Raw genomic sequence first — 19,507 nt, forward strand, 5'->3', positions numbered from 1 at the left:
CCCTTAAGAGCGGAACACTCTTACTTTTATCAATATTTTTTCTGTGTACTCTTCTAGTCATTTCTTTTTGCGCCGCAAGATTTTCGTTCTTAACGGCGGATTGTTTATCAAATTGGAACCGAGGTTCAATCACACATAAACCATAGACGTTTTAAACTAGATATTTTTGTCCGCAGAATTGATAAGCACTGCTAACAAGCTTCCACACGGTGTTACTTAATATTAGAGCAAGTTCAGGAGTGTTTCAGTTCTAGATTCATAATTTTGACAGTTCTATAATATAAAACTGAAAATTTTAAAACTAGAACTTGCTATCCCCAGCAGCAGTTTTAGCGGATGTTCTATTCAGTTTAAAATTCATGTCTCGCCATACCTTCAGCGTTACTGCATTCAAATTTATGTTTTCCCAGTCTATCGGGTCTAAGTGTCTGTGCTAAAACTTTGCGTATATTTAAAACACAGTTCTGAACGTGTTTTAAAATCAGCAACAAATAGAACGGCGTCGTATAACAGTTTTAAATTTTAAAACAAAACTGTTCGCAATTAGAAAACAAAACGCTCTGCTGGGGATGTGAATGTTTCAGTTCCAGTTCTACTTCGAAACTTCTATACAAAATAAAACGTGCCCTTATGATATATTTTGCCTTAGGTTGAGGATTAGGCCCTTTGCTGGATTATGCTCGATTTTTCGCTTCATGAAAGTTTTTACCCAACATTGTGCTAACTCGTGTTAGGAGTGGTTTTGCTTTCACAGAAATCGACGAACACCAGCGAATGCGCAATCAAAACAAACTGTCAGAAAGGGTGTTCGTCGATCGAATCGCGAACATCGCAACGCAAAGCATCATCCATTACGAAAACCGAACGTTAGGTCAACAGAACAGATCAGATTGAATCGAAAATCCGTCGCCGTCGGTCGGGTGCGTACGTGCGTAGAAAGCGCTGTTTTTTCCCGTGCCTTCGCGGATTGTGGATAATTATTACTGTGTTATCAATAGTAATTTATTGTTACACCTTGAGCGAAACAGCGGGTTGTCGTTTCCTCTTCCTGCTTTTCACTGTACCGTGGCTATAAATGTGTTTTAAAAGTGCTAGTGCTTTGTTAAATAGCGAAAAGAAGTGGAGATTTTAAAGTGAAGCTGCAAAGAAAAAGTTGTAAAAATACAATTTCGGGGCGTGTAAGCTGTCTGGAAGAGAAAAAGTGCTCTGGCGTCTGCAAAAAAATATTGAATATCTTGCCGAAACCGAATCTGTTGGCAGCAGAATAGTGTTGTAAAAGTTGAAAATTTAGGTGGAACCGAAAGGATTGCAGGCAGACAAGCTTCCGGATCATGGCGACTACCAGGACCGAGTCGATGACGGTGCTTTAAAATCAGCGACAGAGCAAAAGAACGAGACAAACTGAATCTGGTAGAGAGCGACACGTATCAAAATGGGTATGTAGAATAACATTCAGATTTAGCAAATCTGATTCTTGTTTTTATTACCCCTATGGAGCGTTTTATGTTTTTTAATCAATCAAAGGAGGGAAGAGTAAACATCTTTTGCCTGTCTCCGAACCAAGGATCGCTGTTACAAGTGTCATTGAACCCTTACATAATCTCGATGAGATGGGAAGCTACTTTGAAACCCTGCATCCGCTGGAATACACACAGCATAATTTGGGATAGATGGCATTTGATGGTACGGCACAAGTTAGAAGATGTTGCCAGAAATTGTATAACAGACATTTGTTTTTCCACTACATCATCAAATCTTGGTAAACTGCTGTTATCTGGAATCCAATTCAATGTAGAGAAAACACCGAATTGACCACTGCAAACATACATTCGAAGATGGCTCATTTTGAAATTAGGGACAAATTCCAACTGCGCATTGCAAGAGTAAAGAAATGAAAAATAACATTCGCCTCGGAATATACTAACTTTGGCAACGCTGCCGAGGAGACCAAGCTAAACCAAATTTACTCAACATTCCGCCTGTCCCGGTCTATGTTATGTGGTGATCGACTCAACCCCTTCCATAAATAACTGACTGAGGGGACGGGAGCCACATGTTTAAGTTGGTTCTCATAAACCACTACTAAAAGGCGCACATCACAAGATTGTGTCATCGAGCAAAACGAGTCCAATACTTTCGTGGAATTTTAAATGAATCGCTCGAGTTAAATTTGAATTTAGCATACACATGCGAATTAAATGCACATAACCGTGGCGTTATTACGGAACATAGTCTGCTGGTTGGTGCTTTGCGCGAGACGCTCGTAAAAAAAACGATCGGAGTTAAAAATCCATGCACCGCACCGCGCGATGAATCATTTATGAACATACAAGAATCCGGCGCGGTGACGGTGCTGCTTCGGCGAATCTGGACGGGCACATGTTTATCTTTTTGTCGCTTTACTTTCTGATTGTCCCTGTGAATACCTCGGTGGACAATTCTGTTCTGAATTAGTCTAGAGTAAGTTTTACCTCCACCCACAACCGTGCTCCCTATTGCAAAGGAGAAGACAACGGTGCTTTCAGAAAAAAAGTTCGGTTTGGGAACGGCAGCTTTTGATGATTTATTGCTTCTACGTGCAAATGTTTTTGTTTTCTCTCATTTCGTTCACATTCACAATTTATTGTAGTCGCCGCTGTCCGCGGCTTACGGATATGTTCGATGGGTACCGAGGAATGAATGTGGAAAAGCAGTGCTTTATGTTCCCCTGTGTCAGTGCGGAACTCGGAGACATTCGGTTCAACGTGGTTGATTGCCGCTTTTTTGCGTACGAATTGCTTAGATTAGAAAGACTTGATTAAACAAAATTTGTTTGATTTTATTGTCCCCGGTACAAAAGGGAGGTCGTTTGCGTTTGATTCGAATAATGAACTCTGATTTTGGTAGTCTAAGCGCGTTAAGTTTAATGTTTGGATTCATTTGACTGGATTCGCGCTATCCTAGAAAATAATTCGGGATACTTTGGGTGTAGCCTGTTAATGAATAATAGGCAGAAGCGAGGTCGCAAGTGCTTTCCCTGCGAAACCATGTTTAAAGTCAGTGCTTTTCAAACTAAGGATCTAATTGTCTGTGAGCAAATAGACAAGCGAGTAGCTTGTAGGATATTTGTCTTATCCTGATGTACATCGTTTAACTTTAGGACTGTGTCTCGAACAACAGGCCCAAGCATAGATCACTGAAAAGAACATTAGTTCTCGGATTTGTTTTTTTTCCGTTCACTGACGAGCCACTCTGGCATACAAGCATCAACAAAGCATTCCGATCCCTCGGAGACTGCCTTCCATTCACCATAAAAATGTATACTCCGCGACAAGTGAATTCCCGTGTCGGGGAGTGCTGCTTAGGTTTTTTTCCACGCGAGTAACTTTCTAGAAAGAGGGTATTCTTAGCACTTTCACGTTCATCGTTGCTTGCAGCACAGCTGGGTGCATCGCGCCACCGACCGGCAACGATCGACGGTTGTTTCAGTTGGAAAAACGGAAAACTGAAAACGACGCATCCAAGATGAGCCTGAACGCAGCAAATCTGACTGATGTAAATCAACGCAGCGTAAAGACAGTCGCGAGGCGAGGGTGAAATAGGCAACGAGGCGGATTCTGTCGGTAGTTGAAGAGTTGCACTTCAGCGGAGGTTTTTTTTTCATATCAGTGCCATTGGGAAATGTTTTTGATGGTGGAGTCTTTGTGAAGCAACAGACTCAATCAACAGAAGTGCATCAAATGCGCTCTCTTGTGCAACTGTGCCGCTGTGTGCTGAAGCAAGAAAATATGCATCATTACTCTTATTTTAATTATGAGTGTGGGGTATTTTATTGAAATTGGATATCTTATGACCAATTATGAATTTTTTATTATGGTGTAATTCTGGTGAGGCGTGTAGCAATGAAATTTATAATTTTCAATCCTCCGATTATAGAAGTCTTTTTACTCTGTGTCAAAAGATTACAGTGTTCCTGGAAAATCGGAGAATTTAATTTGACCTGGGAAAACCTGGAGCTTTCAATTAAGTTTAATTGAAATCGGAATTATTTCAAACCACCCTCCCCTAGGTTGACGGGTTTGACGGTATTACAAACATGATCAATCATATTTGAGCATCAGTTTTAAAGAAGCTCTGGCAGACAACTGCTTTAAAATGGTTATTGCATTACGCCTCGATAGTGGGGCATCGAGGAGACCGAGCGGTCTTATGGGCCTTTTTATGTTTTGTGTTTTTCATGCTCTGCACCAGCCCATACAGTCAGCTGTGCACACTAGAGTGGCCGATTGGCGGGTCACCGTGGATTTACTTTTTCTGTGGGCTGTGTTTGCAGACATTGTTCAACAGCTTGATGGCAGTCTTCGTGAGCATGGCTCGCAGTGGGAGTCGTTGTGTGTCGATTTATCGCTCGACCTCGTCAACGTGCACAGGCACATAAAAAAATAACTGTTGGACCCTATTAGTTGTCTTGTGTTGTAATAATTGTAGTTTTTAGTACTAGTGTACAATTATTATGTGCTAGTCGTATGTCTATCTGTGCATGTGTTCGTCGGAGTATTTGTGACATATAGGTCAGGGAATGGATGCAGAGCTGGTTTGTATGATAAAATAGTGGGTAATCCTTCTTGGGATTCGTTGGTCACTTTTTACCGTTGTTCAATTCGTGCATTCGATTCGATTCATTTATGAAGGTCGGATTAAATAACTTAAGGTACGATTAATTTACCGAATCACGTCAATCATCCATTCCCCGTCAGCATAGCATGAAAAACTTCTAACGGAATGTAATTTTCGTTGATGACAAAGATACAGATAGACGATTCCAAATAGTTTCATTGCATGTTACATGTGTTTCCTTCTTCAAATAATACTCAATAACAATAACTTTTCGATTTATTTAATTTTATCATTTCGATAATCGCCTCGATTCTACGAAACCAGTGCTCAATTAAGCTGATATAAGCTAGTCTCGTCTGGTGAATGCATGTAACCTGGAAGCCCCAGACACGACAGGATGAGACGGACAGAAGACGGACTGGCCTAGTTCAGAGTTTTAGGCATTCTTCAATGCACGGCTAGCGACCTCACAAAAATCGGAATTATTTCAAACCAACATTTATCTATTTTTACATTTCTTACAAAGCAAATGTATAGGATTCACTCAAACTTTGAAAACTTTTTCCGAGGCCCGGAGGGTCAAGTCCCATATACCAATCGACTCAGCTCGACAAGTTGTGCCTACGTCTGTATCTGTGTGTGTGTTTTTGTAGTAAGGTTCAAAAGCTTCAACAACCTGGTCTGTAGTGTGGTGGCACTACTTAAAACACTCCTTAACATCAAAGTAATACTTTGTGGAGGAAGGGGGGGGGGGTCTCATTGTGCTTTCGTCGCACCTCTTTCTTTTGCTCACAAGTTTTCCGCAACTTTCTCAGGGCCACATTTGATACATGAAATGGCTCGACCTTTCAGCCATTAACTCTCGACTCTCCCTTTCGCTTTTCATCTCCATCAATCGTCGTTTAGCTATCGTCTCAGTGAACTGTTTAGCTGCTGATTCTTTGAGCCATTTAGCTCCTGTTTCCGAAAGTCATTCAGCTCCCAGCCTTATCACGATCTACTCGGATAGTCCCCGGTGAACTCACCCGACTCCAAGTAGGAGTTCGCCGACGGAGAAATTTCTCCCGACACCGACGATACTTGCTTTCTTGGGCCATTTAGCACTCAGCTTTTTCGAGATCTTCTCGGATATTATCCTGCGGTGAAACTACCTTACTTCGACTGAGAGCTTTTCGGTGGCGGAATTTCACTCCTAACCGATGTCTGTTTCGTAAGCCAATTAGCCCCCGGCTTTGCCACGATCAAGCTTTGTCAGGATATAGTCTACGACGGTGAATATAATCTACTTTATCTTTATTTTATTTATCATCTAATCTAGTTGGTTTTAATGAAATGGTATGGGGATGGGGTTGGCCCCTGCTGAGGGCGCCAACGTTAAAGGGGAAATATTGATCTGCTCCATAAAATAAGTGAACATTTTAGTAAAACCTAAGTAAAGCTAAAACTAAACGGAATTTGCATTTCGATTTCGTCTCATCAGAATCCGACAAAAACTGAGAGCCAGGAACATAGCCGGCGCTAGTATAGTCCTAACTCATAGTTAGTGTCGAATTCTGAACACTTAACGAAAAAATCCATAGATAACTAAATTATTGTTCGACAGCCGAACTGAAAAGGGCACCTAACTGAGACTGCACCAAAGGCGTCAGAAGACCACGCTATGGCCGTGTCAGCGCCATTCAGATTCATTTAGAATAAAGGATCTATTCTTAAATATAAAGTCGATTAAAAATTGGATGATGACAAAAATTATTCCAAACTTTATTGCTATTTTTCATAGTTTGCAAAGAGGAGATAGGTGGTAATGCGCAGTAAGCAGGCCACCTCCTTGAAACTGTAGCAATGATGGTGAAGGAGCTAGATTACTTATCTTCGAGAAGACAACCCCATGTCGTAACGTGTAAATTGAGGTATCTTCGGTGCCGGGAGGAGTTCTGAAATATCAATGTTCCTGGTAGCCAACCTGGGCACAACCAGTCCTGCGCTAAGCTGAATTTCTGTTTGAAATGGGATTTTCAATGTTTCTGGAAATACTAGAAACTCCTTGTTTGATCTCAAATTTTTAAGATCAGGATCTGTTTGATTAGAATTATTTATATATTGTGGACTCTCCCTACAACAGGCACTCTTTCCAACAGTTTCCATTCAAGAGTCATCTTCATGCAAAGCTTGACGCGTGCTTTAAACAGCTGAACAGGCAGACCAGCCAAAGGTCACCCGATGCGAATCTGACGGACACAATTTAGTCCCGACCAGTGCTATCGCCACTTAAAATCTTCGCTTACTAGAACAATGGATTATTAAAACTGTGTTAGATCCGCCCGTTAAAGCTCCAACCGGAGACTATGCCGTCGATCTCAACTTTGTGAGCGGGCATATAGACGCGGTAGTCCTTTATAAAATAATTGTCGCCAGTAGCGTTCTACGGTTGCTTTAGACAGGGTATCGCAATTTTGAGCTAATCTGAGCAAACTTTCGAGATATCAGTCACGGCAGAATATTTCTGAGTCAGTTTTTTCGAAATCTTTCAAATATTAGCGATTATCTTTGAGTCGAAGGACGATCAGATACGATTCAACCGGGTTCAATGTGTATGATTTTAAATCGGAGCCTTTGATGACGAAACTTATTCGACATTCATTTTACCATCAGCTGGGTCTTTTCAGGATATCTGCATTATAAACTAAATGAGGATAATTTAGACAATAAATAAGGATAAGTCCACACTAAAGAAAGCCAAAGTAAAGATTAATGGGGCGAAAATTGGAGACTTCGCCAAGGAAGGGCCCCGTAAGACCCCGCTACGGCCCTGACTGAAACATGAACTCTTCTCAAATTGACATAAAAACCCCATATCTTTTCAAATGCATGCGAAATGCAAAAATTTAATAATGAATAGAAAAAATATAACAAAAACTCACACAATAAAGTCAACGAAAAGTCAAAATGCAAAAGAAAAGCAGCAAATAAAAATTAAAATGGTGATACTGTAACTAGATCATTGATAAAAAGTGTGAATAAGAATGTGCCCAAATTACTTCCTTGAGGATCAGCCGAGTTGTTCGAAAAAGGGACGGAGAACACATATCCAATTTTTACTACAAGTTGGTGATCTCTCAGATACGAATCGAGCCAACCAATTAGATCAAAAGGCGCTCCTATTAGCTTCCACCGTTCCAGAAGCATTGCGTGATCGACTTTGTCAAATGCTGATTTTAAATCGGTATAAACCGTGTTGATCTGAGCACCAGCGTCGATATTACGTAAGCAGAATGAAACGTACTGAATCAGATTCGTAGAGACTGATCCAAAGTCGTCTTAAGACATCTGGGGGCCCCTGGGCACTAACCAAAAAATGGGGATGACCTAAAAAATTACCCACTGCATCAGCCACTATATTCCTGATATCATTCTGAGACACTAAAATTTGCACTAAATTGATCAACAATTGAACCGGTTGAAGTTTGCGTGGGAAAAATGATCAAGATATAGGAAGAGAAAGTATGGTTAGAAACTCTGCTACAAGGTAGTATTATGCGCGCAAGATGATCTGAGTTCTAAAAAACCCTCTCGCAGGTTGATGGGATTGACGGTATTGTAAACATCATCAAGCCACAATAGATTCAATAGAGTTATCTAAATATAAGGACCTTCGCTCTTTTTAGTTTTTATTTGCACCAAGTTCTACTACTAGAGGTTAATTAGTTCTCATGTTAATAATCCACCAAATATTATGACTACTGAGGATTTGATTTATATAAGAAGCCTGCTTCAAGATGTTGATTACAATACGCCTCGATAGTAATGTGTCGAGGAGGCCGGGAGGGCTGATATGAGCCTTTTATCTGTTCTATACCTTTCCTCTATTTACCAGCTCATAACCAACAATCAACCAATAACAAATAGATAATTGAGAAAGGATGTGCTATGTGTGGTGATTGGCTATTCAAGTATTAGTAGTGTTTGAAGTACTAATGTATGTCTTTCATGTGATGATCATAACTTCAGCTGTATCTTGTACCTATCTAATCTATTACGTCTCTCATATATTGTCTTTTATTTCTTCTTTTCTAGTCCTATACTGCCATGCTACACCCGCCTTCAGCTGGGTCAACAAAGATGGTGATAGTGAACGTCTTAACACTCACACATTCTCAAACGCGGTCTCAGCGGGAACCTACAAAAATGCCCTCGCGCACGCGATTGCGAATCGATCTCGTCTGGAAGTCTGTTCTTGTTTCTAGAAGCCTAGGTCCATGCCTTCAGCTGGACCAATTAAGAAAATACGCCCATACCTATTAGACAACACGTCTCATGGCGACATGACCGGGAACCCTATCGATATAAACGATCCCACTCTCTGCCACAATTCTAACCGCGCATCGAAAATTTAATATCAGACTCACGGTTCGCGCGACTATTCAAGAACACACGTTACAAAATCACGTCAGCGCACAAACCTTAGAGCCCCTCGCGATTTTCCAAGCAACCTACGAACTCGCAAACATGATTACACCCCGGTGATAAGGTGAAAATCTCAGCACTCGTAAACTTACCAACACGATCTCAAGCGTTAACCTACAAACTCCCGCGCTCGCACCATCATAAATCGGGATCGTCCGGAAGTCTCTATCCTCGGTACAAACAATCTAGGTCCTTGTTAATTAATAAAAAAAAATAATAAAATTGAAAAATAACTCCCATATCCACTAGACAAAACGTTCCATGGCGACATGACCGGAAACTCTAGTGATATGGGGTAACTCTCTCCCTGTCAGAATGTGATCCGTACACTGAAAGCTAAAGATCAGAATGACGGTCCGCGAATATATGAATGGCCGCAGGGTTTCAAAATCGAATTTATACACGCGAAGTCACATACACGCGACAAACACGTCAACATACGAACACTTAAGCCCTTCGCGATCATCTACGCACACCTATGCCCGCGATCGCGTAAACTTGATAACACTCCGGCAATTGTGTGAACGTTTTAGTACTTACGACGTTACAAACGCGGTCTCAAACGCGAACCCGCAAACGCGCGCGATCATGAATCGGTCACGTCCGGAAATCTTTAGCCTTCATTCTAGCAATTTAGGTCCATACATTCAGTTGGACCAATAAAAAAAATAAAAAAAAAATAAATAAATAAAGCTCATATCCACTAGAACACGCGTTCTACGGCGACATGAATAGGAATTCTAATGATATGTAAGAACCCACTTTCTTCTGGAATCTGAACCGTACACCAAAAATCAAAAATTAAGTATCAGACTCACGGTCCGCGCGCGATCATTCTAGAACACACGCGAATATGCGAAAGGCACACGGTTATGAAATAGAATTTATACACGCGAAGTTCATACACGTTAGCACACGCGACATACAAACGCACACGCGATCGAGCACGTTAACGGACAAATGTTCGAGCCCTTCGCGATGATACACGCGATCGCGAGTCCCTACGCCCGCACATACCTGAACCGTACAATGAATATCACATTCAGAATCACGGCCCGCTACAATTGGCCTAATGCAGTGTTTTTTTGGGCGACATTGCCTGTCTCGTCTGCAAATTGTAGTATGTGATTCTGACGGGGAGCCCTTCCGAGAACCTAGCTCTACAGCTCCAGTAGGACAACTCTCGAAAAAAAAAGATGATCTGAGTTCTAAAAAAATTGCATTTAATGGAAGTGATGTCTGAACGATAGTGGCACAAAGTCCCACACATCCAACAAGAGGGTGCCATAAATCGTTTGATTACGATACCTCTCAGCCATTTTGTGGCAATTTATCTTAACCAATGGATTAACTGTTAATATTCCTTTAATAAAATGCTGATAACTTTTTTGGATCAACTCAGACAATTTTACATTAATTATTGGGCGTAAAATTTCATATAAAAATCTTAAGCGCTACTTAGCGGCAAAAAAACTGAAATCGTTGTTCTTCTCCATATATTTAAATGATTTTTTTTTATTAAAGCATTCAAACCGGCTTAAAAATAAGTTAATGTTGACCTTTTTGACTTAAATTTGTGATAGAGTTTCAGTGTCGCATAGGGAGCAAGTATCTCGGATTCCAAAAAAAAAGTAGAATCATGAGCGCCATAGCGTAAAGTTCCCTCCCCTAGGTTGATGGGTTTGACGGTATTGCGAACATCATCAAGCATATTTGTGTGCATCAGTGTTAAAGAACCTCTGACAGACAATTGTTTTAAAATGGTTATTGCATTACGCTTCGATAGTGGTGCATCGAGGAGATCGATAGGGCTTATACGCCTAATGTTTCGTGTTTTTCATACTCTGCACCAGCCCGAACTAACGGTGACCGGACTGGTGAGTCGACATGGGTTGCCTTTTTCTGTGGGCTGTGTTTGCAAACATTGTTGCAAACAGCTAAATAGCAGTGCTTGTGGGCACGAATCGCAGTGGGGGCCATTGTATGTCGATTAATCGGTCGACTTAGTCATCGTGCGCAGTCTAATTAAAAGTGGGGTACTGCCTCTGATCGTATATCAGTCCCATACAGATAGGAAATCCCATAGAAAACGGGACAACTATGCGATGGGTAGTGTATGGGTAGAAACCTATTAGTGGTTGTGTTGTAATAATTGTTTTAGTACCAGTGTACAATTGTTATGTGGTAGCCGTATGTCTATCTGTGTATGTGTTCGTCTGAGTATTTGTGACAGCTGGCTCACGGAATGGATGCAGAACTGGCGTATATGATAGCATAGTGGGTAATTCTTTGTTGGTCACTTTTTACCGACGTTCAATTCGTGAATTCGATTCGATTCATTCGGGGAGATCGGATTGGATAAATCAAGATACGATTAATTTACCATTCCCGGTGAGCACAGCATGAAAAAATGCGATTCCAACTGGGATCTTCGAACGCTTTCTCCAGCGATGGCTTCGTGGTCCAAAGTCAGATCCAGTCTGAACACGACATCGTCCTTCGGGTGGTGTTTCTTAATGATAGACTCAACTTCTAGTAAGCACTTGCACGTGCTATATATCTCCCCATTGACCGCAAGTTAGGAAGAAAAGAAGACGGGCTTGGTATCCCCTTCTCATTGATTGTCGGTCTCAAGGGCAACTTCTTTGAGGACTTTAGAAGATGTACTGTACCCTGCTCACCTCCTTCCTGGGGAACGTGAAATAGCCGATCCTCTGACAGTTATTGCCGTCGATGATCGGGTAAGTCAGTGTGCTTCGTATGGAAGATATCCTTGATGAGCACCTTCGGCCTCTGCTTTTCTGTGACTGTTTATACTTCCGATGCGATTGGTCTCTACTTCAGTTTCCTCGTGGCGACCTCCAGGTCAAAGGCGCAGAAGGAATTTGCGCTTCTGGTCACACCAAAATCGTCTGACGTCCGGAACCCGGCTTGCGTTCCATGTTCTTACGTTTTTTATTGCTTCATCAGGAGCGTCAGGATCTCGACTGTATCCGGCTGTCACAAAGTGCATCATGGTGATGGCGGGGGTCAGCGGTAATTATAAACCATCGACGTAGTTGCTTCACTGCTTTTGCCGCAGCTACGTAAACGAATTGATAGTTTTCAATTTTTCCTTCTAACATCCTTATATTTACTGGCGATTCGCCAGGTGACAGTATATTCGCATGAAAAATCGGTACGGTTTGTCTCCCTGTTTAATGCAAACGTTATGTAAGATATAAAAATTATTTTCCCGAATATCCGAAGTTTTTGCGCGCTACTTACTGTTACGGGTAGAAATCCGGGAGAACATTCGCTGCATAAACTGCTGCTTGACCGTCTTCCAGTTTGCTTGTTTAAATAGTATTCGGATTTGGCCTTAAGAATCTCAGTTAAGTAGTCGATTTTCAGAGTGATTGCATAACATTTCTATATGAGAAAGGCAAAAAGAGGGAAATCCAGTTCCAACAAGTTGATTTTTGAATACTTATTTCGAGATTATACCATATCTGGACGTTACACGCATCTTAAAGGCATTTAGCTTCGAAAGGACGAATTTTTGAATAAGAATTTCATATGTGACCGAGTACACTCAGGTTTTTTTACGAGGTTTTTTACACAAATTTTTTTCACGCAGATTTTCCAATGAACGCGGTTTTAGCAAAAATATTCTAAGTCCTTTTGAATGCAAATTCTTAGACTTTTTTCTGAAAAAAAAAATTCTAAGTCCTTTTAAATGCAAAGAATTGCAAAGAAGAATTTCGGCAGTTTCTTTTGCGCGATTTCGCAATCAACAGGGTTTATGCAAAAAAAATTCTAAGTCCAAAAGACTTTGAAGATTTTCGGAAAGATGGAAGAGACGGGTCTGGAAGACTCCTTATGAGCCGCACCTCAACATGTGGGTATTTTTGGAATGGCATTGAAGAGCAGATGCCAGAAATTGAATTTTGACTCTATTTTGACATTCAAGATGGCGATTTCCGCTTTAGCAAAATTCGCTATAACCCAATCAATATGGGTATTGTCGGAATGGTAGGAGTAGGAGAGAAAGGTCGATGTTTGACGCCGTTTTGAATTCCAAGATGGCGACTTCCGGGTAGGCCACATTCGCTATAACCTAGTCAATATGGGTATTTTCGGAATGATCTTAACGAGTAGGTTCCGAAAATTTATTTTTGACGCCATTTTGAAATTTAAGAAGGCGATTTCCGGTTTAGCGAATATAATAAATATGGGTATTGAAGTCGTAGTACAAATAGTTTTAATTAAACAGTTGAACATACTTGAATTTTAGCAACGTGTTTAATTTGAATCAATTCAAACCCCCAACTCACAACACATACGTCTCTTTTTTCTTTCACTTCTATTCTCACTGCACTCTTCTGGATGAGCACATGAAAATATTTTGCATTTCGCTGGTTCATGATTAGATCTTTTATTCGAGGATGTTTTAAATGATCGCCCAGATTTTACATGCGGGAATTTCGGTGAACCGGAAGTCGCCATCTAGAATGATTTCAAAATGATGTCAAACATCGACAATGTCTCCTACTCGTCAAAACCATTCCGAAAATACTCATATTGATTGAGTTGTAGAGACTGTCGCTAAGCTGAAAGTCGCCATCTTAGATTTCACAATGGCGCCAAAAATTAATTAACCTACTCGTCAAGACGATTCCAAAAATACCCATATTGTTGAGGTGCGGGCTATAAGGAGTCCAGACCCGTCTCTTCTATCTTTCCGAAAATCTACTAAGTCTTTTGCATTCAAAGGACGCGGTTTTATTACTCGGATTTTCCAATCAACGCGGTTTTTTACGCGGTTTTTTACGCGGTACGTATCCTCCGCGTAAAAAAAATCTGGGTGTAATTTAGTCCATAATTTCCGGAATAGGACATTGCAAAAAAAAATTTTAAATTCATTCTCATATTGTGACACATTTCGAAGTGAGCTCAGATGCCAAATTGCACATCATTTGGACAATTCTAGACTCCCGCCCACTTCGCTTGAAATTTTTGAAATTGGTGCTATGGGAAAATATGGGGGAAAATATATTAAATGCTATAACTTTTGAAGTAGTAATTAGAAAATTACAATTTATACCTCTTTTTAAAGTAAATAACCTTAGTATTTGAATAGAGATATTTCTGTTTCTAAAAAAAATACGGAAAAGTGGAGTAATGGGTCATTTTGGCTCCAAAATCCCCTATTTTTAATAGTTTTTCTGCACCGTGCTGCAAATCATACATGTGCAAAACAATTTTTTTCTAATGTAAAAAAATCTCAGAAATCGAGCGCAACCTTTTTGACCTTTGCTCGAATACGAGAAGTTGGGGTTATAGGACCTTTTGTCATACATATTAAATTTTATCATTTTCTCGTGCATATATCTCTATTATTCTTCAATAAATTTTCATAAAATGTACCTTGTTGAATGTGGAAAATTCTTAGGAATACAACAATAATAGATTCCTTAGCGATAAAATTCAGGAGCATCAAATTTTTGGACATTAACTCTACAAATCACATTTTTTTCATTAAATTTCTTAATACCTCAATTTCCCATATTTTTCCAGGATGAAAACTTTTCTCATGTGGTACCCAAGCGTCATTTACACTAAAGGTGGTAAATTAAATAAGAATTTTGTTGTTAAATGGAGTTAATATGTCGTCGCTGTTGTGCTATCTTATGACAAACGCCATTTTGGGGTAAACTGAGTTAGATACGCCACATTACTTGTCCAAGAAATCTCTACAAAGTGGCGTTTACAGAATTTTGATATTCTGATTGGTTACTGAGATATAGCGAGAAACGTGCTGCGAAATTTTCAATTTTTTGATTCAAATGACCGTGTCTGGGGATTCGCTCAAATTATCTTTATGTATGAGATGTTTTTATATGTAAAACTATCTGATAAACACAATGGCATAATCATTTTCGAAACAAAAATGCACGAACTGTGAGAAAAATGCAATTTAAATTTTAAACTGGAAATATAGCATATTTGGCAACACTGTAACCAAAAATAACTATTTTTTCTAGATTGCCTGACTCATTTCCTTCAAAATGCATCTCACCTATTGTTTATAGACCAAATGAAGCCAAAGATATGAATAAAAGTTAATAATCGATGATTTTTTTCTATGGAAAATTTTCCATGCACGATTATGACACGCCATACAAATTTTGTCATCAATACACGCCTATGACACGTGTGTGACCGACTTTTTAAAGAAAACTCGCAATGTAGTTAACCGATTTTCGTAATATTTGAGAGATTAATGCAGAATAGATAGAAACATCATTTGTTTTCTTTGAATTGTTTATACCATTTATAAGTTTCAAGATATTCAATCTCAAACTGTAAAAAACGTTTTTCTCGAAATGTGCAAAATGGCGCTTGTCATAAGATAGCACAACAGCGACGATGTGCGATTTTATGATAAAAATGTGAAATCGAGACTATATGTCAGATAATTTGATGTTTCTGAATTTTACCGGTAACGAATCTATTTTTATTTTGTTCCTAAGGATTTTCCACGTTCAACAAGGTACAATTTATTAAAATTGAGTGAAGAATAATAGAGATATATGCACGAGAAAATGATAAAATTTAATATGAATGATAAAAGGCCCTATAACCCCAACTTCTGGTATTCGGACAAAGATCAAAAAGGTTCCGTTTGATTTCTGAGAATTTTTCACATTAGAAAGACTGCAAAATATATATGATTTGCAGAACAGAGCAGAATAATTATTAAAAATAGGGGATTTTGGGTCCGAAATGACCCGGTACCCCACTTTTCCGTATTTTGCTAGAAACGGAAATATCTCCATTCAAATACTGTAATTATTTCCTTTAAAAAGAGGTATAATTTGTAGTTTTCTGATTACTACTTCAACAGTTTTAGCATTTAGTATATATTTTTCCTCAATATTTTCCCATAGCACCGATTTCAAAAATTTCAATCGAAGTGGGCGGGAGTTTGAATTGTCCAAATGATGTGAGATTTGGTATCTGAGCTGACTTTTGTCACAATTTTTTTTTTTGAGTACCTTTGAGAACTCAAAAAAAAAATTTCAATGCCCTATTCCGGAATACTATAATCGATCCGTACGAAGTTTTACGGGAGTCTGTTACACCTTTTATTTGAGACTAAGTTTGTGAAAATGGACTTTACTTTGAGGAAGAAATCAATATGGAATTGTTTATTTTCGAAAAACATGGCCATTTTTTCCGGTGCTTCCGGAATCGCCTAGGGTGGCAATGTGCCCAAAAAAGACTTAGACTTACAAATCTATGTTATTTAATGTCCATTCTAATTGGTTTTTAACTTTTTGGGGGTTATGAAATTATCGGTTTATATGGGACATTGCTATGTGACCGTACTAACTAACCGTAACCGAGAGCCAGAACGGAATGAAATTCAATAGCAGTTAGTGAAAGTATTGTACCTTTCATTTGCAATCAAGTTTGAGGAAATTGATCAAGAATTTTCTGAGCAATCAGTATGCAATTAGCTCAGGAACTTAGCAAGTGCAAATGAAACACAAAGGGACAGCTCATGTTTCAAAGAAGGTCATATCTCCGAAAAAAAAGTATTCACTTGAAAGATAATCGAATCAGGTACACAACAAACCATATTAGACTGTAACCCTTATAAGAACATTACTGCCGTTATAAGCTTAATTGTCTCATGTCCTATGGGATTCCCTATATACATGGGACAATTATGCGTAGAGCGGCAGATTAGCTATTCTTAAATGCAAAAAAAAAAAATCGAATTTTTCGTTCCATATATGCTTAAAAAAGTCTGATTGTATTAATCAACCTTCCCATTTGTTGAATGCGGTTCCATCACCCACGAGCGATCTTGCCTGCAGATGTCTGTTTGTTTTAATCAATTTTTCTTCCTACTTTTACTCCGTCGACAGTTCTCGCACTGACGCCATTGATTGCTCGCACAGTAGCTTTGTGACGCCCGAAAGGTCGCCGCCGGCTGCTCGATGGTCGTTTGCGAAGAGTTTTGATTGAATTACACACCATCCAGCAACTAACTATATGTACATGCCGTTTCCGTAGGGTAACGACGCACATAAATATCGTCGCCCGTGTGTTATGCTGACCTTTTCGTGAAAGTAGGGTAGTTTTCAGGTTACACGTTTCTAAAAACGGGAAAAATTATTATTTATGAATTTTGGATCTCTGCAAAGAAAAACATTTAAAAATTTTCAAACCTATCAAAATGAAATTGGTCCAGAATAGCACACGGTTAGCGGAATGGATATGAATATTTTCAAAGCTGGCAGCCTGTGCACCGGCGGCAGATTGATGTGGATGGTTCGTTGGTCGGTTGGTTGGTTGGTAGCGCAATTCAATTCATTCACGCGAATCAACTTTCCTCTACCACTTGCTTGCACACAGGCAAGTCAATCCAACCACATCCACATGCGACCGAGCGTCATCGTTTTGGACGTTTCCTGTTGGTCCAGTGCACGGCCCTTCATGCCGAGTAGAATCAGATTCATCTACTGAAGGGAAAACCAGTTCACTGTTTTGGCCTCGTTTTTCCCCCATGATGTTGCAGTGAGACGCGGTTCGATGAAGGAAAACACAACAATCTGGTCAAGGTATTCAGACTCGAATCGATGCATCGACCCTTCAATGATTTGGGTCAGTAATTTTCACATTCCCTGCTAGGGGGATTAGGTGAGCTTTATTTTAGGATTTCAATCAAAGTAGAAATTGAAAGCAATCTGTGTAAAGCTGTTTCATTGGATACCATGTAACACGCCTGCATTCACCGCACTGCACTTGGGTGGATGGTTGGAGTACGTTTAGTTAGACTAACATTTACTCTGTGACCGAACCTGTGTGCCATGCGGGACCTTGATGGTGTCCTATCCAGCCGCCGGCATCAGTGTCGTCCTTGAACATCCGAGAAAGCAACTGAAAGAATGTGTAATGTCATCACTTCTCACTGTTGCTGTGGGCAAGATGCCAGAACAGAAAATGCAGCGCCTAGGAGTTGCATCTTGGGCTTACATGCATGCCTGCATGGATGCAGCATGCCTTCCTGGAGGCTGTTTGTGATGGTGACGGTGCACGGTTCGGTGAACACAGAATGCCGGTTGGAATTTTGCATATGTATATCAATTTAAGTTGAAGATGACTATCATTACACAGGAATGGTGGTTTTCTTCGCACTAGTCGCGTTTCTAACATTTATCATTCACATTTTATCGTTCTGCAGATGAGCTAGGAATCAGGTCAAAGGAAGGTATACTACGGCTCTTCAGAAAAACATCAAACAGGATGACGATATCCTTCGGCGTCTTCGACGAGGAATGCTTTAATATATAATCCCGTAGCTTGTCATTTCATCACGAAATGCTGAAATAGGAGAAAAAATGCACCAAATAGAGAAGGACACAGAGAAAGAAGCGGAAGACATTCACCGGTTGGTCTAATTTTCCTTTTCACTGGCACACCCAACTGCCAACCAATATTAGACCAGAGTCACGATGTCCATGCATGTGACAAGTGGTAATCCTCTCAATTGGTATACCGGTCACGTGTGTGCTCTTTCCAACTCAATTCCTAGATGGTTTGGAAAAATGTCAAAATAATAATCGGCCAGAAAAGAAAGCAGAGAACACAAAGCCCGGACTGACCGACTCATATATTAATGTAGGTTATTTCTGTTTCGTGAATTCCCGGCTCGTTATCTGCAGTCGAATCGATGCTACATAAACCATCGTGTGGTCCATATTCCGCCAAACCAGCCGTGGAATGCGACCACAACGAGTTCGTGCCGCTCAATCAATGGAAGAGATTAATTTCGATAAAAAGCCACCGATGGTGCAACATCGGGGGTTCTGTTGTCTGGACTACACGTACCTGGCGGGTGGTCATGGCCGGAATGGTGAACTGTGGTCACGAAGAAACTGGATCATGAGCGCTTGTGCAAAACCTCGTTTGAAAAGGGGAAATTTTCCGTTCATTATTGGAAAAGGTGTTTGGAATAATAGTTTTAATCAGAGAGATGGGTTACCTTTTTCCAAGATTTAGGGAGAAAATTCCTATAATCAGTAAATCACTGAATTAGTTAAAGAATTTGCGTTCATTAGAATCCGACATCAACTTAGTGACAGGATTAAATTAGCGCCGGATTGACGCTAGCTCCAAAAACACGGAGATACAACTTGAGCAACTGCGCAAAGATTCGTCCGAAAATCTTTGAAATCGTGACCGACCATCTTAGATTCCGATGAAACTTTACACGTTTCATCGGCGTGCAAGACTAAACATTTTCCACAGTCAATAACATTATTTTGACTCTGGAGCAATTTTTCAAAAGAGCGTAAAAGTTCTACATGCAGCATCTGCGAAAAAAAAGTTCGATTACCGTATTTTATACAACAAAACTATCTGTGAACGAGTTACAGAAAGTGAGTAATTC

The 19,507-nt window shown here is 40.0% G+C and overlaps 1 protein-coding gene across 3 annotated transcripts in view; it reads left to right on the top strand.

The window, feature by feature from the left end:
* The first annotated feature begins 848 nt into the window (after window positions 1–848).
* LOC131692785 (activated Cdc42 kinase-like) overlaps window positions 849–19,507 on the top strand; it is a 102,850-nt gene continuing 84,191 nt past the window's right edge. Inside the window, exon 1 of one of the 3 annotated variants that reach the window (XM_058980051.1) lies at window positions 849–1,436. In XM_058980051.1, the coding sequence (XP_058836034.1) occupies window positions 1,433–1,436 (4 nt within the window). In that variant the 5' untranslated portion in view covers window positions 849–1,432. The remainder of the gene's footprint in view (window positions 1,437–19,507) is intronic. The other 2 variants (XM_058980050.1, XM_058980052.1) reach the window with 2 other exon arrangements.

Source organism: Topomyia yanbarensis, chromosome 3 (genome assembly GCF_030247195.1).
Source record: "Topomyia yanbarensis strain Yona2022 chromosome 3, ASM3024719v1, whole genome shotgun sequence".
NCBI lineage: Eukaryota > Metazoa > Arthropoda > Insecta > Diptera > Culicidae > Topomyia > Topomyia yanbarensis.